Raw genomic sequence first — 24,431 nt, forward strand, 5'->3', positions numbered from 1 at the left:
ACCACACACACTCACGCGGCACCACACACACTCACGCGGCACCACACACACTCACGCGGCACCACACACACTCACGCGGCACCACACACACTCACGCGACACCACACAACAACCGCCATTCGCCACTAAGTGGCGGTGACGTCACCACGACGCTTGTGCCAAGCCAAATGCACATTGAGGCCACGTGAAGTGTCGAACGCCCGCTGACAGGAGGTCACGGGGCAGACCCAGGTGCCACGGGTCGACTGACTGAGATGTCCGAGATGACTGGCTGATGCACCACCTGTGCCCCCTACTGTACCAACTTGCTGTGCTTTAGCCACCCGGCGCTCCGCTCGTTGTTGTGAGCGTCGCTCCTCCGCCCTCGTTGTTGTTGGAGGGCGACTGCCTCCAACTGCCCAGTAGCGTCCTTCACGAGCCTCCTCCACTGAGGCCGATCTTGACACTGCTGGTACCAGTCATCGGCAAGTCCACTCAGTTCCACGTCCTCCTGTATCACATCACTCCATCTCTTCTCGAGCCCGTGCCGCGCCCGTTTAGCCCCCTCGATCCGGCCGAACAAAAGCTGTTTAGGCATGCGGTGGCTGGGCATGCGGGCTACATGACCCAGCCAACGCAGCCTTGCCTGCCAGAGGAGCTCACCGATGGGACTTTGCCCAGATCTTTCAAGGATTTGTGAGCTCCTCACACAATCCAGCCTGGTTAAACCCAGGATGGATCGTAGGCAGGCCAGCCTAAATGTTTCCAACCGGCGAATATGCTCCATTAGGGGGGGTCCACGTTTCGCAAACGTAGAGAAGGGAGGGAATGACCGTGGCCGAGAAGACCTGAAGCTTCGTGCGGAGCGACAGACTAGGTAGCTTCCACACAGCGTTACGCAACCGATGAAAATATATTGCCGCTCGACTGATTCGGAGTGAGACCTCTGCTGATAAACTGGAGCCGGTCATAAGCACACTGCCCAGGTATGGGAAACTCTCCACTCTCTCCACAACTTCCCCATCACCGATTGGGAGTTGTGGGGGTGGAGTGTCCGATGGTACAAAATACCCAGGCAGGTGCTTAGTTTTGGTGGGGCTGATGGTAAGGCCCCACCTCTTAGTGGCACGCTCCAGTCTCAGCAGCAGCGTCTCCAACTCCTCTTCTGAATGAGCAGCTATTACCAAATCATCGGCATACATAACGTGGTTGACCAATAGGGAGCCATCCCTTGATCGCACCCGGGCGTTGATCAGCCTCCCATTATATCTGTACCAAATGGAAATTCCCCCGGTACAGCTATTGAAGGCTTCACGAACTACGCAGTCGAAATAGATGTTAAATAATGTGGGAGCCAGAGGACATCCCTGTCGCACCCCAAGGTGTACAGGGAAAGGTTCCGACTCCCGGCCACGTAGTTTTACCCGGGCCCGCTCACCATCATGAAGGTCCTTAATGATCGTGAGCAGAGGGTCAGGGACTCCGAAAGCACGAAGAACAACCCAGAGCCCAGGCCTACTGATGGTATCATAGGCATTGACCAGGTCAATAAAGCAGAGATGTAGGTCTTGTTGGAATTCCCTACACCTCTGTTGTAGCAGACGGACAGAAAATATGGCATCTGTGCAGGACCGCCCTTTCCTGAAACCGCATTGGGGTTCCGCAAGCCTCTCCTCAGCGTGCCTAGCAAGGAGATGTTGAATAATCCTTGCCAGGACCTTTCCCGGCACACTGAGGAGTGAGATGCCCCTGTAGTTGTTACAGTCTGTGCGGTCCCCCTTCTTAAAGAGGGGGACCACCAGGGCATCCTTCCAATCCTGCGGTACCCGTCCAGCGGTCCAGACTGTTGTTATGATGTCATATAGGGCAGTCTGTGCACAAGCGCCACCCTCCCTCAGCATTTCGCTTGGGAGATTATCTCTGCCCGGTGCCTTTCCTGGTCTCAGACTCCGGATCGCCTTCAGTACTTCCTCAACAGATGGCACCTCAGCCAGCCACTCACAGGGGGTGACCTCTTCCAATATTTGAGGCACCGCAGCCTCAGCAGGGTTATCCCCACTTTGTGCCATGATGTTTTCCTGGCTGAGAGATTTTCCCTCCCCCAGGACCTCACAGAAATGCTCAGCAAATCTGCAAACCTGTTCCTGGGGGTCGGAGATTGGATCACCGTTTTTTCCCCTAATGATGGTAATAGGTGTGGCGCTGCAGGTTACTTTTTTGATGGAGTTAAATAGTGATTTGTGATCGCGGGCCACTGAGAAAGACTCCATCTCCTCAGCAACCCGCGACCACCACCCATCCTTGCAGCGCCTTACGGCTCTCCGAACCTCTGAGCGAAGGCTGCGGTAAACCTCCTCATTCTCTGACGTGGGATGCTGTAGCCGATGAGAGTGAGCCTGTCGCTTTTTCTCAATTAACCTGAACACCTCCTCTGTCAGCCAGGGTTTCTGGGGAGGTCTGGACCGCGTACCCAAAGCAGCCATTGCAGCTGCATGAGTCACAGTCTTAAACCTCGCCCATTTACCCTCGAAATCAGGTGGAGTGGGGGACGATGCCAACCCCAGCTGCAAGCGATGATGAAATTCTCGTTTGCAACTTTCATCAGCTAACTGAGACCAGGCCACTTTTGGTTGGAATGGGGTCCTGGGTGTACACCCACCACCGGAGTGGAAGAATGGCAGGCGCATCTTACAGATGACTAGTCGATGGTCAGAGGGCAGATCAGCTCCACGGTAGGTCCTGGTGTCAAGGACATGGGCTCGCATCCGCTGGTCCGTCACTATGTAGTCCAGCAGATGTTCTTGCTTGGACCCGGCATGCATCCATGATGTTGTGTGGATGCGCCGATGCCGGAAGAGCGTGTTGGTAATTACAAGCCCATGGGCTGCACAAAAATCTAGCAGCCTCCTACCGTTTTTATTGAGCTGATCTGGTCCATGCCTTCCAATCACTCCAGACCAGGTGCCAGCATCATGACCAACTCGGGCATTGAAGTCACCCAACAAGATGACTCTGTCCCGAGTGGCCACTTTAGCCAGCACCTGTGACAGGAGGTCATAGAAGGCTTCTGACTCATCGGCTTTGCCTGCATCCCTCCACGGATGTTCGTCTTCGGTGGGGGCATAAGGAACCACGACCACCACTCCTCGCCTCCGGTTGATGGGAAGGCGAGCCCAAAGTAGCCTGGGGCTTACAGCTTCACACTCACACAACACCACACTCACACGGCACCACACTCACACGGCACCACACTAACACAGCACCACACTCACACAACACCACACACTACACAACACCACACACTCACACGGCACCACACACTCACACGGCACCACACACTCACACGGCACCACACACTCACACGGCACCACACACTCACACGGCACCACACACTCACACGGCACCACACACTCACACGGCACCACACACTCACACGGCACCACACACTCACACGGCACCACACACTCACACGGCACCACACACTCACACGGCACCACACACTCACACGGCACCACACTCACACGGCACCACACTACACAGCACCACACACACTCGCACGGCACCAACACCAACACGGCGCCACACTCACACACAGCACCACACTCACAAAGCACCACACACACAGCACCACACTAACACAGCACCACACAGCACCACACAGCACCACACCACACAGCACCACACTCACACAGCACCACACACCCCACAACGCACCTGTGTGTGTGTGAGACTATTGTGCTGCGGGAGTGTAGCGGCGAGCACACTGCGCTACGAAGCCGGTGACCCGAGTTCGATTCCCGATCCTTGCCAACATCAGTGACCATTATCTGAACCGGTCTGGGGCCTCTCATAGGTCAACTCAGCCTGAAATGAGTATTTGTGTGTTAACATCGTCACTGGGTAGACAAAGACGGCCGGGCGTGGTCCTGGCCATTCACTTCCTCGTGTGCCGTGCTGGCCTTCATAGGTGCTTGCTAACAGCACCCAACAGTCTGTTCAAGGCTATATGGGGGATCTTTGTCTTTGTGCATGCGTGTGTGCGTCTCGTGTGTGGGGAGCGGTGGCGCAGTGGTTCGTGCGCTGTTCTACAAACCCGGCCATTAGAGTTTGATTCCCGCTCAGAGCCAACATCACCGACGAATATCTGAAATGGCACTGGGCCTCCCCGAAATCGACTCAGCTTTAAATGAATACTCGGTATGGTGTGTAAATATTAATACTGGGGAGACAAAGATGGACAGGCGTGGTATTATCCACCCATGTGTTGTATGTGTCGGATTATGAAATTTTGATAAAAATAATAAAAATTAATAATGTTCCGAAAAATGCGCAAATCGCATTAATTATGTTAATGTGTGTATTGACATGCATAAATTATGATAATGTGTGTAATTATATGCATAAATTATGATAATCGCGGAGATAATCGTAGTAATTTATGCGGATGCTTGCGATTATGTTACTGTGAGCAGTTATGATAATTAGGCTTAGCTTCGTTTATCCATTGTTATATCAATCAGGATAACACGATTATCATCGATTAAACTTTACCGATTATCTTAGTGTGTTTATGTTATTTTAGGTCTCCATTTTCATATCTCATCGCAGGATACAGTTATCAAGAATAAGATAGTTTTGCATGGACTTGGAAAGAAGCACTCGAACAGTTGGTGTTAAGCAATTTTATTCTAAATAAGCACATGACACTCTCTTATCCGAAAGCAAGTATACGTCAATAAATTCATGGACAAGATTATGTGATTACGAAAATGAATGACTAAAAATACTTCTTCATTGGCATGATTATGGAGTTAACGAAAATGAATGACTAAAACATTTCTTATTCATGTAACTCGACGGCAGCAACTGCTTTGCACGATCCGTTGATATTGAACGCACCACCTCGAAATGGCAACCCTTTCTGAAACGCAATGACAATTTTTTTTTATTCGTGTGCGTGCTGTATGTGCGTTGTCCCCTTTTAATATTAATTAATTCTTAGAGCCGGGAGTTGTGTCGTTAGCTTGTGTGGTGTGAGAGGATACGAACAGCGGCCAGAAGTTTTCTCTGGGTAGGGCGTGGCCGCCGCGAGCCCCTGCTGCTCCCTCGCTCTCTCTCCACTGCTGGACGACGAGTTGGCACGATGCTGTCCTTGAAGATGCTCGGTCGCTCGTGTCGCTCGGTGTCGCTCGTTGTCGCTCGTTGTCGCTCGTTGTCGCTCGGTGGCGCTCGGTGGCGCTCGGTGGCGCTCGGTGGCGCTCGGTGGCGCTCGGTGGCGCTCGGTGGCGCTCGTTCAGAAGACTTTGACTCTCTTTCTCCACTGCGGGATGACGAGTCGGTTTTGGTTGATGCTGGTTGATCTGGGTGTGTATTAGACACAAGGCGCATTCAACAGCGCTGTCCTCCTCCTCACAGCCGTTTGACCAGGCTTTCTCCACTGCTTCACGCTCTCTGCTTTGCTCGCTTGGCGATCTCCGCCTTTCCTGCGGGTTGTTCGCTGGTCGTCACTCTGACGAGGAGCGATGCTTCGTTCGTGGCAAGGTGGACGTTGGCGTCTTTGTTGGCTTCACTCGCAGCTCGGCGACTCAGGGTAGCAATTCTTCTCAGGTGGTGCAGACCTCGGCTTGTAGCTGCACGTCGCTACCCCGTGAACCTCGTCATTCTGGATGACGAAAACTTCTTCGTTGTCGGCGTTGAGATGAGGTGGGGCCCAGGGCCTCTGACGAGATGTGGTGGGGGCCGAAGCCCTTGACGATCTCTGTTGAATGGATTTTTCCCCGGCTTATATTGGGAAAATCCACTCAGTCTTCCCGAGTTGTTTGAAGGCCGTCATATATCTTTCTGTGGGTTGAACACATCTGCGTCCGTGTGTTTCGTGTGTCATGTGCGTGTTTATTAGTAAAGACGCAGCTGTGTAACCATTCTGGAAGGAGGGGTGGGGAATGTTATTTGCTCGCGTGTGCAAATCTTGCTGTCCGTGCTGCGGGGAGACAAAGACGGCCGTGTTTAACTCAAAACGTGAGCACCCTCTCCTCTCTCCGCGTCTCTTGCGAGAGAAAACAAACAATGTCAGCACAAACCCCCCCCCCCTTGTGACCGTTTTGCTCCCTCCTTGCTTGCCAGACCCCGCTGGAAGACAAAGGTGGCTGAGGAGATGTTTGTAATACATTTATGTGGTCCTGTGTGTTACATTTTTTCTTGAATTATATTTTATGAGTTCCTTCGGTCTTAGTATCGTGGTTATCATTCGTCTATGTTTGATGAATATTCGTAATGATCCTCGTCACATTATTATTTTGGGGCTTCGCCAAGTTTAGTTCTCCAGAGATTGGTGTTTTATTCTGAGTTATATTTTAATGTCCTGAGGTTAAGTGTAACTATGTTTCCACTTAAGATTTCTGGAATTCGTACTCTTTAGTTTTTAGGAAGGTCGTGTAGGTAGGAAACATATACTAATAATACAAATATTATTGTTTGTTGGTTAATTATCTTTGTTAAGTTTCTACTTTTCGGTAAGGAAAACGTTAAGAAAACGCGAAGTTTCAACCGTTATTTACTCTGCACCTTATCTGTACATCTCCAGATGTCTTGGGAGGTTAGTCCATACATCTTTTTGTCCATCTGGATGTCTATGACCTTTCTGTGACCGACTTCTTACCAGTTTAATGGCCGTTTCACAGATTCCTGGTGTGCTTGTAGTGGGTTGTTTTCATTATTTAATTAAAAAAGTATATATAGATATAATAAAAAGATAAAAAAAAAAAATTATTATTCTTAATATTAATAACGGAAAACAGGGCATAGATACAACAATCCGCCCTTTAAAAAATTATCAGTGGTTGATTCGGCCACTGGCGAATTTTTAAACAAAGTAAATGCCCTGGTTTTTTTTTTTGTTATAAATCCATCAGCCGCCCTTACTCTCGGCGGTTATTTCTTACGACGCGCGTGCACGTATTACGATCTTAACCTGGTTACATTTGAAATAAGCAAAGAAAATAACAACACGTTAAACATCGATATTGCGTTAAATCGGTTCTCATACATCATAACTCCGACGAATATTCATTTTTGTTTTTGCTTAACATGGTTACATTTGAATTAAGCAAAGAAAATAACAACACGTTAAACATCGATATCACCAGTTACATGGTTCTCATACATCATAACTCCGACGAATATTCATTTTTGTTTTTGCTTAACATTTTTACATTTGAATTAAGCAAAGAAAATAACAACACTTTAAACATCGATATCCCCAATTACATAGGTTCTCATATATCATAACTCCGACGAATATTCATTTTTGTTTTTGTTAAATCCTGGGAAACGCTAGGTAGCGGTTTCGAACGCATTTATGCGTTACCTTCCTCATGTTGCCTGGTTTACCACTTATCACTTTGATAATTCGATCACGGTTTTCGGGTTCGTTTTTGTAGTTTCCTCTCTCACTCTCTCACGTCGTGGGAGTGTGTGGTGAAAAATTGTGCTGCACATAATCAGAATTCGCGCACACAACCCACTTTGACACTTGGTTCGTGGCATTCGCTCTCTGTGCGATTACATGCACATTTGCCGAGTCAGTGTGTCGATTTAATTCTGTGCCTCGTAATGTTGTCCTCTTTGTTTTTACGAGTGTGTTAGATTCCAACACCATTCCCGATATGTCATGAACATTCGTCTCCATTTTAGCACTCCGATCCGCATAAATTTTGGTTTCCCTTGGATATTTTTCATTCAAAGGCTCACGCCTGCACTCCTCAGGGCGTGTCCCTGCTGTCTGTTTTTGTCTCTGCTGTCTGTTATCTACTGTCCGATCACACTTCAATTCAGCCCTGTCCTTACATTCGATTTGTGCGTCATTTACGGGAGCACTGTCCGCGTTTTTGCCCGCCCTGTCACTTGCAGCCTGCTTGTATTTCCCATTGAGCTCAGGGTTTAACAAAACCTCGGCGGGTGGGGTGCGTGTTGGCCGCTCGCTCGCGCTCACTGTGGGTGGTTCATCATGTATTTGGACCGCATTCTGTGTTATTCCTCTATTCCCTCCTGGTATAGCCGGTGGAGGAATTGGTCGGAATTGGATCGATTGTGTTTGACCTCCCATCCTGCGATTCTCCTGAATGTTCGCATCCATACCTCCGCAGTCTGTGTACCACCTTCCCGCTAGGTGGTTATCTTGCCATCTCTGTGCGTAATTTGAACCTTGCGTGTGTCGTGGGATGGGATGTTGATATGGTCCTGCTCTGAACCTCTCCCTCCTGCGATTCTCGTACATTTTTGGCCCAGTGTTTTTCCCATTTGGGTGCCAAATTTTTCCTGGATTGTTACTTCGCCATCTTTGTGCGTAATTTTGACCTTGCGTATGTCATGGCATGGGGTGTTGATATGATTCTGCCCTTGGTCTCCACATTCTGCGATTCTCCTGAATGTTCGGCTTTGTGCCGCTCTCATTCTCGTGCCAACCTCTCTCTGGTTTATTTTGCCACAGGTGCGTGCGTGTTTGCTCCTCCCTGCATTGTGGGACTGCTCGGTGATTTTTATTCCTCTCTGAGAGGCTGGGTTCCTTATCCCTCTCCCTGTGTTCTGGATCCGAATTATGATTCTTAGCTCTGTATAACCATGCCATGTACGCCTTGCTCTCTATGCGGCGTAAGGATGCGGTTTCTGGATTCAAAACCATTCTCACCCTTTCTGTAATCTCTGGGCTCAAGGATTAAAAAAACATAATTTTGAACATTTTATCTCCTTCGTGGTATTGATTCACATCGCGAAGTTTCAACCGTTATTTACTCTGCACCTTATCTGTACATCTCCAGATGTCTTGGGAGGTTAGTCCATACATCTTTTTGTCCATCTGGATGTCTATGACCTTTCTGTGACCGACTTCTTACCAGTTTAATGGCCGTTTCACAGATTCCTGGTGTGCTTGTAGTGGGTTGTTTTCATTATTTAATTAAAAAAGTATATATAGATATAATAAAAAGAGAAATATTTTTTTTAATTATTCTTAATATTAATAACGGAAAACAGGGCATAGATACAACACATGCCCTTGAGGGCCGTGACAGCCTTCATAGGTGCTTGCTAACAGCACTTTCCCCAACAGTCAATTGAAGTCTTGATTTGAAGCTTTCGTGACTGCAGGAGTCCATACTCTTTGGTTCTTTCAGTAAAGTCACGTGGGTAGAAATAAAACAAAATAAAACCAATCACGACGTTTCGATCGCAACACAAGCGATCTTCACCAGGTGGGACAACCACAGCAATAAAATGCTGAAGTCGGCGGGAGAGTTGCCGTGGCAAGAGGCTACATAGGTCAGAGAGGGTTGTTCCAGCTGATGAAGATCGCTTGTGTTGTGATCGAAACATCGTGATTTGTTTTATTTTATTTCTACCTACATGACTTTACCGAAAAGAACCGAAGAGTATAGTTAATTGAAGTCTCTACGGGGCATGTGTGTCTCTGTGTGTGTCTGTCTGTGTGTGTGTGTCTGTGTGTCTGCGTGTGTGTCTCTGTGTGTGTGTGTGTCTGTGTGTGTGTGTGTGTGTCTATGTGTCTGTGTGTGTGTTGGGGTGAATGCAGGTGGCTGCTCTGCTGTCGTCCATCATCGTGCTCATCGTCATCCTGGCGCTGGGCTTCCTCCTGGAGCCACTGCAGACGGTGTGCACCCGCTTCACGGTGGCTAGGATATGTTAACTACATCGCCTGGTGTACAGGAGGTCGTGGGCTCGATCTCGACCTTGATGCCTGCTGTATATTTGGAGTTTGCATGTCGCTCTTTCTCCCCGTGGTCGCGTGATTTTTCTTCATGTCCTCTGGCTTTTCCATGCACATTTAAAATCAACATCACGCGTTTGGAGTATTTGTCTCCTATACCTTTTACACAGCCATTTCTTTCAGCTATAATTTGTGGCCGGTCGCTGCGGAGAAAGAGCTGCATAGTTCAGTGGGCCTTACCTGGTAAATAAAAAAAAAAGTTTAGTTTAATCACATGGCCTGCACAACTTAACGACTCACGGGATACCTGCACAACCAGCCCAATCGCTCACCAGCTCACTGTCCTGCCGGACCACTGTATGACTGACTGTCTAACCGTGTGAACTGAAGGGTGGTTGGCTGGGTAGTTGGGCGGCTGGATGGGTGAGTAGGTGGGTGGCTGGGTGGCTACGTGGCTGGGTAGCTACGTGGCTGGGTGGCTGGGTGGCTACGTGGCTGGGTGGCTACGTGGCTGGGTGGCTACGTACCTGGGTGGCTGGGTGGCTACGTGGCTGGGTGGCTACGTGGCTGGGTGGCTGGGTAGCTGGGTGGCTGGGTGGCTATGTGGCTGAGTGGCTGGGTGGCTATGTGGCTGGGTGGCTGGGTAGCTGGGTGGCTGGGTGGCTGGGTGGCTATGTGGCTGGGTGGCTACGTGGCTGGGTGGCTGGGTGGCTATGTGGCTGGGTGGCTGAGTGGCTGGGTGGCTATGTGGCTGGGTGGCTGGGTAGCTGGGTGGCTGGGTGGCTGGGTGGCTGGGTGGCTATGTGGCTGGGTGGCTGGGTGGCTACGTGGCTGGGTGGCTGGGTGGCTATGTGGCTGGGTGGCTGAGTGGCTGGGTGTCTATGTGGCTGGGTGGCTTGGTGGATATGTGGCTGGGTGGCTATGTGGCTGGGTGGCTGGGTGGCTATGTGGCTGGGTGGCTATGTGGCTGGGTGGCTGGGTGGCTATGTGGCTGGGTGGCTGGGTGGCTGGGTGGCTATGTGGCTACGTGGATGGGTGGCTATGTGGCTGGGTGGCTATGTGGCTGGGTGGCTGGGTGGCTATGTGGCTATATGGCTGGGTGGCTGGATGGTTATGTGGCTAGGTGGCTGGGTGGCTTTGTGGCTGGGTGGCTGGGTGGCTATGTGGCTGGGTGTCTATGTGCCTGGGTGGCTGGGTGGCTGGGTGGCTACGTGGCTGGGTGGCTGGGTGGCTACGTGGCTATGTGACTGGGTGGCTGGGTGGCTGGGTGGCTGGGTGGCTATGTGGCTGGGTGGCTGGGTGGCTACGTGGCTGGGTGGCTGGGTGGCTGGGTGGCTACGTGGCTATGTGGCTGGGTGGCTGGGTGGCTGGGTGGCTATGTGGCTGGGTGGCTGGGTGGCTATGTGGCTGGGTGGCTGGGTGGCTACGTGGCTGGGTGGCTGGGTGGCTATGTGGCTGGGTGGCTGGGTGGCTACGTGGCTGGGTGGCTGGGTGGCTATGTGGCTGGGTGGCTGAGTGGCTACGTGAGTGGGTGGCTATGTGGCTGGGTGGTTGGGTGGCTATGTGGCTGGGTGGCTATGTGGCTGGGTGGCTGGGTGGCTATGTGGCTGGGTGGCTATGTGGCTGGGTGGCTATGTGGCTTGGTGGCTGGATGGCTATGTGGCTGGGTGGCTATGTGGCTGGGTGGCTGAGTGGCTGGGTGGCTATGTGGCTGGGTGGCTGGGTGGCTGGGTGGCTATGTGGCTGGGTGGCTAGGTGCCTATGTGGCTGGGTGGCTGGGTGGCTATGTGGCTGGGTGGCTGGGTGGTTGGGCGGCTATGTGGCTGGGTGGCTATGTGGCTTTGTGGCTGGGTGGCTACGTGGCTGGGGGCTATGTGGCTGGTTGGCTGGGTGGCTATGTGGCTGGGTGGCTATGTGGCTGTGTAGCTGGTTGGCTATGTGGCTGGGTGACTTGGTGGCTATGTGGCTGGGTGGCTGGGTGGCTATGTGGCTGGGTGGCTGGGTGCCTATGTGGCTGGGTGGCTGGGTGGCTACGTGGCTGGGTGGCTGGGTGGCTACGTGGCTGGGTGGCTATGTGGCTGGGTGGCTGGGTGGTTACGTGGCTGGGTGGCTGGGTGGCTATGTGCCTGGGTGGCTGGGTGGCTATGTGGCTGGGTGGCTATGTGGCTGGGTGGCTGGGTGGCTGGGTGGCTATGTGGCTGGGTGGCTATGTGGCTGGGTGGCTGGGTTGCTATGTGGCTGGGTGGCCATGTGGCTGGGTGGCTGGGTGGCTATGTGGCTGGGTGGCTGGGTGGCTGGGTGGCTATGTGGCTGGGTGGCTGGGTGGCTATGTGGCTGGGTGGCATGGTGGCTACGTGGCTGGGTGGCTACGTGGCTGGGTGGCTGGGTGGCTATGTGGCTGGGTGGCTGGGTGGCTACGTGGCTGGGTGGCTGGGTGGCTGGGTGGCTATGTGGCTGGATGGCTGAGTGGCTACGTGAGTGGGTGGCTATGTGGCTGGGTGGTTGGGTGGCTATGTGGCTGGGTGGCTATGTGGCTGGGTGGCTGGGTGGCTGGGTGGCTATGTAGCTGGGTGGCTGGGTGGCTATGTGGCTGGGTGGCTATGTGGCTGGGTGGCTATGTGGCTTGGTGGCTGGATGGCTATGTGGCTGGGTGGCTATGTGGCTGGGTGGCTGGGTGGCTGAGTGGCTGGGTGGCTATGTGGCTGGGTGGCTGGGTGGCTGGGTGGCTATGTGGCTGGGTGGCTAGGTGCCTATGTGGCTGGGTGGCTGGATGGCTATGTGGCTGGGTGGCTGGGTGGCTATGTGAGTGGGTGGCTATGTGGCTGGGTGGCTGGGTGGCTATGTGGCTTTGTGGCTGGGTGGCTATGTGGCTGGGTGAGTGGGGGGCTATGTGGCTGGGTGGCTGGGTGGCTATGTGAGTGGGTGGCTATGTGGCTGGGTGGCTGGGTGGCTATGTGGCTTTGTGGCTGGGTGGCTATGTGGCTGGGTGAGTGGGGGGCTATGTGGCTGGGTGGCTATGTGGCTTTGTGGCTGGGTGGCTATGTGGCTGGGTGAGTGGGGGGCTATGTGGCTGGTTGACTGGGTGGCTATGTGGCTGGGTGGCTATGTGGCTGGGTGGCTATGTGGCTGGGTGGCTGAGTGGCTGGGTGGCTATGTGGCTGGGTGGCTGGGTGGCTATGTGGCTGGGTGGCTAGGTGCCTATGTGGCTGGGTGGCTGGGTGGCTATGTGGCTGGGTGGCTGGGTGGTTGGGCGGCTGGGTGGCTGGGTGGCTATGTGGCTTTGTGGCTGGGTGGCTATGTGGCTGGGTGGCTGGGGGGCTATGTGGCTGGTTGGCTGGGTGGCTATGTGGCTGGGTGGCTATGTGGCTGTGTGGCTGGTTGGCTATGTGGCTGGGTGACTTGGTGGCTATGTGGCTGGGTGGCTGGGTGGCTGGGTGGCTATGTGGCTGGGTGGCTGGGTGCCTATGTGGCTGGGTGGCTGGGTGGCTACGTGGCTGGGTGGCTGGGTGGCTACGTGGCTGGGTGGCTATGTGGCTGGGTGGCTGGGTGGTTACGTGGCTGGGTGGCTGGGTGGCTATGTGCCTGGGTGGCTGGGTGGCTATGTGGCTGGGTGGCTATGTGGCTGGGTGGCTGGGTGGCTGGGTGGCTATGTGGCTGGGTGGCTATGTGGCTGGGTGGCTGGGTTGCTATGTGGCTGGGTGGCTATGTGGCTGGGTGGCTGGGTGGCTGGGTGGCTGGGTGGCTATGTGGCTGGGTGGCTGGGTGGCTACGTGGCTGGGTGGCTACGTGGCTGGGTGGCTGGGTGGCTATGTGGCTGGGTGGCTGGGTGGCTACGTGGCTGGGTGGCTGGTTGGCTGGGTGGCTATGTGGCTGGGTGGCTGAGTGGCTACGTGAGTGGGTGGCTATGTGGCTGGGTGGTTGGGTGGCTACGTGGCTGGGTGGCTATGTGGCTGGGTGGCTGGGTGGCTGGGTGGCTATGTAGCTGGGTGGCTATGTGGCTGGGTGGCTATGTGGCTGGGTGGCTATCTGGCTTGGTGGCTGGATGGCTATGTGGCTGGGTGGCTATGTGGCTGGGTGGCTGAGTGGCTGGGTGGCTATGTGGCTGGGTGGCTGGGTGGCTATGTGGCTGGGTGGCTGAGTGGCTACGTGAGTGGGTGGCTATGTGGCTGGGTGGTTGGGTGGCTATGTGGCTGGGTGGCTATGTGGCTGGGTGGCTGGGTGGCTGGGTGGCTATGTAGCTGGGTGGCTGGGTGGCTATGTGGCTGGGTGGCTATGTGGCTGGGTGGCTATGTGGCTTGGTGGCTGGATGGCTATGTGGCTGGGTGGCTATGTGGCTGGGTGGCTGAGTGGCTGGGTGGCTATGTGGCTGGGTGGCTGGGTGGCTGGGTGGCTATGTGGCTGGGTGGCTAGGTGCCTATGTGGCTGGGTGGCTATGTGGCTGGGTGGCTGGGTGGCTATGTGAGTGGGTGGCTATGTGGCTGGGTGGCTGGGTGGCTATGTGGCTTTGTGGCTGGGTGGCTATGTGGCTGGGTGAGTGGGGGGCTATGTGGCTGGTTGGCTGGGTGGCTATGTGGCTGGGTGGCTATGTGGCTGGGTGGCTATGTGGCTTGGTGGCTGGATGGCTATGTGGCTGGGTGGCTATGTGGCTGGGTGGCTGAGTGGCTGGGTGGCTATGTGGCTGGGTGGCTGGGTGGCTGGGTGGCTATGTGGCTGGGTGGCTAGGTGCCTATGTGGCTGGGTGGCTGGGTGGCTATCTGGCTGGGTGGCTGGGTGGTTGGGCGGCTGGGTGGCTGGGTGGCTATGTGGCTTTGTGGCTGGGTGGCTATGTGGCTGGGTGGCTGGGGGGCTATGTGGCTGGTTGGCTGGGTGGCTATGTGGCTGTGTGGCTATGTGGCTGTGTGGCTGGTTGGCTATGTGGCTGGGTGGCTGGGTGGCTACGTGGCTGGGTGGCTGGGTGGCTACGTGGCTGGGTGGCTATGTGGCTGGGTGGCTGGGTGGTTACGTGGCTGGGTGGCTGGGTGGCTATGTGCCTGGGTGGCTGGGTGGCTATGTGGCTGGGTGGCTATGTGGCTGGGTGGCTGGGTGGCTGGGTGGCTATGTGGCTGGGTGGCTATGTGGCTGGGTGGCTGGGTTGCTATGTGGCTGGGTGGCCATGTGGCTGGGTGGCTGGGTGGCTATGTGGCTGGGTGGCTGGGTGGCTGGGTGGCTATGTGGCTGGGTGGCTGGGTGGCTATGTGGCTGGGTGGCTGGGTGGCTACGTGGCTGGGTGGCTACGTGGCTAGGTGGCTGGGTGGCTATGTGGCTGGGTGGCTGGGTGGCTACGTGGCTGGGTGGCTGGGTGGCTGGGTGGCTATGTGGCTGGGTGGTTGGGTGGCTATGTGGCTGGGTGGCTATGTGGCTGGGTGGCTGGGTGGCTATGTAGCTGGGTGGCTGGGTGGCTATGTGGCTGGGTGGCTATGTGGCTGGGTGGCTATGTGGCTTGGTGGCTGGATGGCTATGTGGCTGGGTGGCTATGTGGCTGGGTGGCTGAGTGGCTGCGTGGCTATGTGGCTGGGTGGCTGGGTGGCTGGGTGGCTATGTGGCTGGGTGGCTAAGTGCCTATGTGGCTGTGTGGCTGGGTGGCTATGTGGCTGGGTGGCTGGGTGGCTATGTGAGTGGGTGGCTATGTGGCTGGGTGGCTGGGTGGCTATGTGGCTTTGTGGCTGGGTGGCTATGTGGCTGGGTGAGTGGGGGGCTATGTGGCTGGTTGGCTGGGTGGCTATGTGGCTGGGTGGCTATGTGGCTGGGTGGCTATGTGGCTTGGTGGCTGGATGGCTATGTGGCTGGGTGGCTATGTGGCTGGGTGGCTGAGTGGCTGGGTGGCTATGTGGCTGGGTGGCTGGGTGGCTATGTGGCTGGGTGGCTAGGTGCCTATGTGGCTGGGTGGCTGGGTGGCTATGTGGCTGGGTGGCTGGGTGGTTGGGCGGCTATGTGGCTGGGTGGCTGGGTGGCTATGTGGCTTTGTGGCTGGGTGGCTATGTGGCTGGGTGGCTGGGGGGCTATGTGGCTGGTTGGCTGGGTGGCTATGTGGCTGTGTGGCTGGTTGGCTATGTGGCTGGGTGACTTGGTGGCTATGTGGCTGGGTGGCTGGGTGGCTATGTGGCTGGGTGGCTGGGTGCCTATGTGGCTGGGTGGCTGGGTGGCTGGGTGGCTACGTGGCTGGGTGGCTGGGTGGCTACGTGGCTGGGTGGCTATGTGGCTGGGTGGCTGGGTGGTTACGTGGCTGGGTGGCTGGGTGGCTATGTGCTTGGGTGGCTGGGTGGCTGGGTGGCTATGTGGCTGGGTGGCTGGGTGGCTATGTGGCTGGGTGGCCATGTGGCTGGGTGGCTGGGTGGCTATGTGCCTGGGTGGCTGGGTGGCTATGTGGCTGGGTGGCTGGGTGGCTGGGTGGCTATGTGGCTGGGTGGCTGGGTGGCTACGTGGCTGGGTGGCTGGGTGGCTACGTGGCTGGGTGGCTGGGTGGCTGGATGGCTACGTGGCTGGGTGGCTGGGTGGCTATGTGGCTGGGTGGCTGGGTGGCTGGGTAGCTGGGTGGCTATATATCTGGATGGCTGGATGGCTACATGGCTGGGTGGCTACCTGGCTGGGTGGCTGGGTGGCTATGTGGCTGGGTGGCTGGGTGGCTACGTGGCTGGGTGGCTACGTGGCTGGGTGGCTATATGGCTGGGTGGCTGGGTGGCTATGTGACTGGGTGGCTGGGTGGCTATGTGGCTGGGTGGCTGGCTGGCTATGTTGCTGGGTGGCTGAGTGGCTACGTGAGTGGGTGGCTATGTGCCTGGGTGGCTGGGTGGCTATGTGGCTGGGTGGCTGGGTGGCTGGGTGGCTACGTGGCTGGGTGGCTGGGTGGCTACGTGGCTGGGTGGCTGGGTGGCTGGGTGGCTGGGTGGCTACGTGGCTATGTGGCTGGGTGGCTGGGTGGCTGGGTGGCTAGTGGACTGGGTGGCTGGGTGGCTACGTGGCTGGGTGGCTGGGTGGCTGGGTGGCTACGTGGCTATGTGGCTTTGTGGCTGGGTGGCTGGGTGGCTGGGTGGCTACGTGGCTGGGTGGCTGGGTGGCTATGTAGCTGGGTGGCTGGGTGGCTACGTGGCTGGGTGGCTGGGTGGCTGGGTGGCTATGTGGCTGGGTGGCTGAGTGGCTACGTGAGTGGGTGGCTATGTGGCTGGGTGGCTATGTGGCTGGGTGGCTATGTGGCTGGTTGGCTGGGTGGCTATGTAGCTGGGTGGCTGGGTGGCTATGTGGCTGGGTGGCTATGTGGCTGGGTGGCTGGATGGCTATGTGGCTGGGTGGCTGGGTGGCTGGGTGGCTGGGTGGCTATGTGGCTATGTGGCTGGGTGACTTGGTGGCTATGTGGCTGGGTGGCTGGGTGGCTGGGTGGCTATGTGGCTGGGTGGCTGGGTGCCTATGTGGCTGGGTGGCTGGGTGGCTGGGTGGCTACGTGGCTGGGTGGCTGGGTGGCTGGGTGGCTACGTGGCTGGGTGGCTATGTGGCTGGGTGGCTGAGTGGTTACGTGAGTGGGTGGCTATGTGGCTGGGTGGTTACGTGGCTGGGTGGCTGGGTGGCTATGTGCTTGGGTGGCTGGGTGGCTATGTGGCTGGGTGGCTATGTGGCTGGGTGGCTGGGTGGCTGGGTGGCTGGGTGGCTGGGTGGCTATGTGGCTGCGTGGCTATGTGGCTATGTGGCTGGGTGGCTGGGTGGCTATGTGGCTGGGTGGCCATGTGGCTGGGTGGCTGGGTGGCTATGTGCCTGGGTGGCTGGGTGGCTATGTGGCTGGGTGGCTGGGTGGCTGGGTGGCTATGTGGCTGGGTGGCTGGGTGGCTACGTGGCTGGGTGGCTGGGTGGCTACGTGGCTGGGTGGCTGGGTGGCTGGGTGGCTACGTGGCTGGGTGGCTATGTGGCTGGGTGTCTGGGTGGCTGGGTAGCTGGGTGGCTATATATCTGGATGGCTGGATGGCTACATGGCTGGGTGGCTACCTGGCTGGGTGGCTGGGTGGCTATGTGGCTGGGTGGCTGGGTGGCTACGTGGCTGGGTGGCTACGTGGCTGGGTGGCTATATGGCTGGGTGGCTGGGTGGCTATGTGACTGGGTGGCTGGGTGGCTATGTGGCTGGGTGGCTGGCTGGCTATGTTGCTGGGTGGCTGAGTGGCTACGTGAGTGGGTGGCTATGTGGCTGGGTGGCTGGGTGGCTATGTGCCTGGGTGGCTGGGTGGCTATGTGGCTGGGTGGCTGGGTGGCTGGGTGGCTACGTGTCTGGGTGGCTGGGTGGCTACGTGGCTGGGTGGCTGGGTGGCTGGGTGGCTGGGTGGCTACGTGGCTATGTGGCTGGGTGGCTGGGTGGCTGGGTGGCTAGTGGGCTGGGTGGCTGGGTGGCTACGTGGCTGGGTGGCTGGGTGGCTGGGTGGCTGGGTGGCTACGTGGCTATGTGGCTTGGTGGCTGGGTGGCTGGGTGGCTGGGTGGCTGGGTGGCTACGTGGCTGGGTGGCTGGGTGGCTATGTAGCTGGGTGGCTGGGTGGCTACGTGGCTGGGTGGCTGGGTGGCTGGGTGGCTATGTGGCTGGGTGGCTGAGTGGCTACGTGAGTGGGTGGCTATGTGGCTGGGTGGCTATGTGGCTGGGTGGCTATGTGGCTGGTTGGCTGGGTGGCTATGTAGCTGGGTGGCTATGTGGCTGGGTGGCTGGATGGCTATGTGGCTGGGTGGCTGGGTGGCTGGGTGGCTACGTGGCTGGGTGGCTGGGTGCCTATGTGGCTGGGTGGCTGGGTGGCTACGTGGCTGGGTGGCTACGTGGCTGGGTGGCTATGTGGCTGGATGGCTGGGTGGTTACCTGGCTGGGTGGCTGGGTGGCTATGTGGCTGGGTGGCTACGTGACTTGGTGGCTATGTGGCTGGGTGGCTGGGTGGCTATGTGGCTGGGTGGCTGGGTGCCTATGTGGCTGGGTGGCTGGGTGGCTGGGTGGCTGGGTGGCTACGTGGCTGGGTGGCTACGTGGCTGGGTGGCTATGTGGCTGGGTGGCTGGGTGGTTACCTGGCTGGGTGGCTGGGTGGCTATGTGCCTGGGTGGCTGGGTGGCTGGGTGGCTGGGTGGCTATGTGGCTGCGTGGCTATGTGGCTATGTGGCTGGGTGGCTATGTGGCTGGGTGGCCATGTGGCTGGGTGGCTGGGTGGCTATGTGCCTGGGTGGCTGGGTGGCTATGTGGCTGGGTGGCTGGGTGGCTGGGTGGCTATGTGGCTGGGTGGCTGGGTGGCTATGTGGCTGGGTGGCTGGGTGGCTGGGTAGCTGGGTGGCTATATATCTGGATGGCTGGATGGCTACATGGCTGGGTGGCTACCTGGCTGGGTGGCTGGGTGGCTATGTGGCTGGGTGGCTGGGTGGCTACGTGGCTGGGTGGCTACGTGGCTGGGTGGCTATATGGCTGGGTGGCTTGGTGGCTATGTGACTGGGTGGCTGGGTGGCTATGTGGCTGGGTGGCTGGCTGGCTATGTTGCTGGGTGACTGAGTGACTACGTGAGTGGGTGGCTATGTGGCTGGGTGGCTGGGTGGCTATGTGGCTGGGTGGCTATGTGGCTGGGTGGCTGGGTGGCTATGTGCCTGGGTGGATGGGTGGCTATGTGGCTGGGTGGCTGGGTGGCTACGTGGCTGGGTGGCTGGGTGGCTACGTGGCTGGGTGGCTGGGTGGCTGGGTGGCTGGGTGGCTACGTGGCTATGTGGCTGGGTGGCTGGGTGGCTGGGTGGCTGGGTGGCTAGTGGGCTGGGTGGCTGGGTGGCTACGTGGCTGGGTGGCTGGGTGGCTGGGTGGCTGGGTGGCTACGTGGCTATGTGGCTTGGTGGCTGGGTGGCTGGGTGGCTATGTGGCTGGGTGGCTGGGTGGCTACGTGGCTGGGTGGCTGGGTGGCTACGTGGCTGGGTGGCTGGGTGGCTATGTAGCTGGGTGGCTGGGTGGCTACGTGGCTGGGTGGCTGGGTGGCTATGTGGCTGGGTGGCTGAGTGGCTACGTGAGTGGGTGGCTATGTGGCTGGGTGGCTATGTGGCTGGGTGGCTGGGTGGCTATGTGGCTGGGTGGCTGGGTGGCTGGGTGGCTATGTGGCTGGGTGGCTGGGTGGCTACGTGGCTGGGTGGCTGGGTGGCTACGTGGCTGGGTGGCTGGGTGGCTATGTAGCTGGGTGGCTGGGTGGCTACGTGGCTGGGTGGCTGGATGGCTTTGTGGCTGGGTGGCTGGGTGGCTGGGTGGCTATGTGACTGGGTGTCTGGGTGGCTGGGTGGCTATGTGGCTGGGTGGCTGGGTGCCTATGTGGCTGGGTGGCTGGGTGGCTATGTGGCTGGGTGGCTGGGTGGTTGGGCGGCTATGTGGCTGGGTGGCTATGTGGCTGGGTGGCTGGGTGGCTATGTGGCTGGGTGGCTATGTGGCTGGGTGGCTGGGTGGCTATGTGGCTGGGTGGCTATGTGGCTGGGTGGCTGGTTGGCTATGTGGCTGGGGGACTTGGTGGCTATGTGGCTGGGTGGCTGGGTGGCTGGGTGCCTATGTGGCTGGGTGGCTGGGTGGCTGGGTGGCTACGTGGCTGGGTGGCTACGTGGCTGAGTGGCTATGTGGCTGGGTGGCTGGGTGGTTACGTAGCTGGGTGGCTGGGTGGCTATGTGCCTGGGTGGCTGGGTGGCTATGTGGCTGGGTGGCTATGTAGCTGGGTGGCTGGGTGGCTATGTGGCTGGGTGGCTATGTGGCTGGATGGCTGGGTGGTTATGTGGCTGGGTGGCCATGTGGCTGGGTGGCTGGGTGGCTATGTGGCTGGGTGGCCGGGTGGCTGGGTGGCTATGTGGCTGGGTGGCTGGGTGGCTATGTGGCTGGGTGGCTGGGTGGCTACGTGGCTGGGTGGCTGGGTGGCTACGTGGCTGGGTGGCTGGGTGGCTGGGTGGCTATGTGGCTGGGTGGCTTTGTGGCTGGGTGGCTTTGTGGCTGGGTGGCTGGGTGGCTACGTGGCTGGGTGGCTGGGTGGCTGGGTAGCTGGGTGGCTATGTATCTGGATGGCTGGATGGCTACATGGCTGGGTGGCTACCTGGCTGGGTGGCTGGGTGCCTATGTGGATGGGTGGCTGGGTGGCTACGTGGCTGGGTGGCTACATGGCTGGGTGGCTATATGGCTGGGTGGCTGGGTGGCTATGTGACTGGGTGGCTGGGTGGCTACGTGAGTGGGTGGCTATGTGGCTGGGTGGCTGGGTGGCTATGTGGCTAGGTGGCTATGTGGCTGGGTGGCTGGGTGGCTATGTGGCTGGGTGGCTATGTTGCTGGGTGGCTATGTGGCTGGGTCGCTATGTGGCTGGGTGGCTATGTGGCTGGATGGCTATGTGGCTGGGTGGCTGGATGGCTATGTGGCTGGGTGGCTGGGTGGCTATGTGGCTGGGTGGCTATGTGGCTGGGTGGCTGGGTGGCTGGGTGGCTATGTGGCTGGGTGGCTGGGTGCTTATGTGGCTGGGTGGCTATTTGGCTGGGTGGCTGGGTGGTTGGGCGGCTATGTGGCTGGGTGGCTGGGTGGCTGGGTGGCTATGTGGCTGGGTGGCTATGTGGCTGGGTGGCTGGGTGGCTATGTGGCTACGTGGCTGGGTGGCTGGGTGGCTACGTGGCTGGGTGGCTATGTGGCTGGGTGGCTGGGTGGCTACATGGCTGGGTGGCTGGGTGGCTATGTGGCTGGGTGGCTATGTGGCTGGATGGCTGGGTGGTTATGTGGCTGGGTGGCCATGTGGCTGGGTGGCTGGGTGGCTATGTGGCTGGGTGGCCGGGTGGCTGGGTGGCTATGTGGCTGGGTGGCTGGGTGGCTATGTGGCTGGGTGGCTGGGTGGCTACGTGGCTGGGTGGCTGGGTGGCTACGTGGCTGGGTGGCTGGGTGGCTGGGTGGCTATGTGGCTGGGTGGCTTTGTGGCTGGGTGGCTTTGTGGCTGGGTGGCTGGGTGGCTACGTGGCTGGGTGGCTGGGTGGCTGGGTAGCTGGGTGGCTATGTATCTGGATGGCTGGATGGCTACATGGCTGGGTGGCTACCTGGCTGGGTGGCTGGGTGCCTATGTGGCTGGGTGGCTGGGTGGCTACGTGGCTGGGTGGCTACGTGGTAGGGGGGCTATATGGCTGGGTGGCTGGGTGGCTATGTGACTGGGTGGCTGGGTGGCTACGTGAGTGGGTGGCTATGTGGCTGGGTGGCTATGTGGCTAGGTGGCTATGTGGCTGGGTGGCTGGGTGGCTATGTGGCTGGGTGGCTATGTTGCTGGGTGGCTATGTGGCTGGGTCGCTATGTGGCTGGGTGGCTATGTGGCTGGATGGCTATGTGGCTGGGTGGCTGGATGGCTATGTGGCTGGGTGGCTGGGTGGCTATGTGGCTGGGTGGCTATGTGGCTGGGTGGCTGGGTGGCTGGGTGGCTATGTGGCTGGGTGGCTGGGTGCTTATGTGGCTGGGTGGCTATTTGGCTGGGTGGCTGGGTGGTTGGGCGGCTATGTGGCTGGGTGGCTGGGTGGCTGGGTGGCTATGTGGCTGGGTGGCTATGTGGCTGGGTGGCTGGGTGGCTGGGTGGCTATGTGGCTATGTGGCTGGGTGGCTGGGTGGCTACGTGGCTGGGTGGCTATGTGGCTGGGTGGCTGGGTGGCTACATGGCTGGGTGGCTGAGTGGCTATGTGGCTGGGTGGCTGGGTGGCTATGTGGCTGGGTTGCTATGTGGCTGGGTGGTTATGTGGCTGGGTGGCTATGTGGCTGGGAGGCTGGGTGGCTATGTGGCTGGGTGGCTATGTGGCTGGGTGGCTGGGTGGCTACGTGGCTGGGTGGCTGGTGGGCTATGTGGCTGGGTGGCTGGGTGGCTATGTGGCTATGTGGCTGGGTGGCTATGTGGCTGGGTGGCTGGGTGGTTATGTGGCTGGGTGGCTATGTGGCTGGGTGGCTGGGTGGCTTCGTGGTTGAGTGGCTGGGTGGCTGGGTGGCTGGGTGGCTACGTGGCTATGTAGCTGGGTGGCTGGGTGGCTATGTGGCTGGGTGGCTGGGTGGCTGGGTGGCTACGTGGCTGGGTGGCTGGGTGGCTACGTGGCTGGGTGGCTGGGTGGCTATGTGGCTGGGTGGCTATGTGGCTGGGTGGCTGTGTGGCTATGTATCTGGATGGCTGGATGGCTACATGGTTGGGTGGCTACCTGGCTGGGTGGCTGGGTGGCTATGTGGCTGGGTGGCTGGGTGGTTATGTGACTGGGTGGCTGGGTGGCTGGGTGGCTATGTGGCTGGGTGGCTGAGTGGCTACGTGAGTGGGTGGCTATGTGGCTGGGTGGCTGGGTGGCTATGTGGCTGGGTGGCTATGTGGCTGGGTGGCTGGGTGGCTATGTAGCTGGGTGGCTATGTGGCTGGGTGGCTATGTGGCTGGGTGGCTGAGTCGCTACGTGAGTGGGTGGCTATGTGGCTGGGTGGCTGGGTGGCTATGTGGCTGGGTGGCTGAGTGGCTATGTGGCTGGGTGGCTATGTGGCTGGGTGGCTATGTGGCTGGGTGGCTATGTGGCTGGGTGGCTATGTGGCTGGGAGGCTGGGTGGCTATGTGGCTGGGTGGCTATGTGGCTGGGTGGCTGGGTGGCTACGTGGCTGGGTGGCTGGTGGGCTATGTGGCTGGGTGGCTGGGTGGCTATGTGGCTATGTGGCTGGGTGGCTATGTGGCTGGGTGGCTGGGTGGTTATGTGGCTGGGTGGCTATGTGGCTGTGTGGCTGGGTGGCTTCGTGGCTGGGTGGCTGGGTGGCTGGGTGGCTGGGTGGCTACGTGGCTATGTGGCTGGGTGGCTGGGTGGCTGGGTGGCTATGTGGCTGGGTGGCTGGGTGGCTGGGTTGCTGGGTGGCTACGTGGCTGGGTGGCTGGGTGGCTACGTGGCTGGGTGGCTACGTGGCTGGGTGGCTACGTGGCTGGGTGGCTGGGTGGCTGGGTGGCTATGTGGCTGGGTGGCTGGGTGGCTATGTGGCTGGGTGGCTGGGTGGCTATGTATCTGGATGGCTGTATGGCTACATGGTTGGGTGGCTACCTGGCTGGGTGGCTGGGTGGCTATGTGGCTGGGTGGCTTGTTGGCTGGGTGGCTATGTGGCTGGGTGGCTGAGTGGCTACATGAGTGGGTGGCTATGTGGCTGGGTGGCTGGGTGGCTATGTGGCTGGGTGGCTATGTGGCTGGGTGGCTGGGTGGCTATGTAGCTGGGTGGCTATGTGGCTGGGTGGCTATGTGGCTGGGTGGCTGAGTCGCTACGTGAGTGGGTGGCTGGGTGGCTATGTGGCTGGGTGGCTATGTGGCTGGGTGGCTGGATGGCTATGTGGCTGGGTGGCTGGGTGGCTGGGTGGCTATGTGACTGGGTGGCTGGGTGGCTGGGTGGCTATGTGGCTGGGTGGCTGAGTGGCTATGTGAGTGGATGGCTATGTGGCTTGGTGGCTATGTGGCTGGGTGGCTGGGTGGCTGGGTGCCTATGTGGCTGGGTGGCTATGTGGCTGGGTGGCTATGTGGCCGGGTGGCTGGATGGCTATGTGGCTGGGTGGCTGAGTGGCTGGGTTGCTATGTGGCTGGGTGGCTGGGTGGCTATGTGGCTGGGTGGCTGGGTGCCTATGTGGCTGAGTGACTGAGTGGCTGGGTGGCTATGTGGCTGGGTGGCTGGGTGGTTGGGCGGCTATGTGGCTTGGTGGCTGGGTGGCTATGTGGCTGGGTGGCTGGGTGGCTATGTGG

The 24,431-nt window shown here is 58.5% G+C and overlaps 1 protein-coding gene across 1 annotated transcript in view; it reads left to right on the forward strand.

The window, feature by feature from the left end:
• Positions 1 to 24,431, forward strand: part of LOC144944416 (chloride anion exchanger-like) — a 95,382-nt gene that overhangs the window by 55,915 nt on the left and 15,036 nt on the right. The window contains 1 exon segment of the mRNA XM_078872556.1: positions 9,563 to 9,640. Within this exon segment, the coding sequence (XP_078728682.1) occupies positions 9,563 to 9,640 (78 nt within the window).

This window comes from Lampetra fluviatilis, chromosome 34, assembly GCF_964198595.1.
Source record: "Lampetra fluviatilis chromosome 34, kcLamFluv1.1, whole genome shotgun sequence".
Classification (NCBI taxonomy): Eukaryota; Metazoa; Chordata; class Hyperoartia; order Petromyzontiformes; family Petromyzontidae; genus Lampetra; species Lampetra fluviatilis.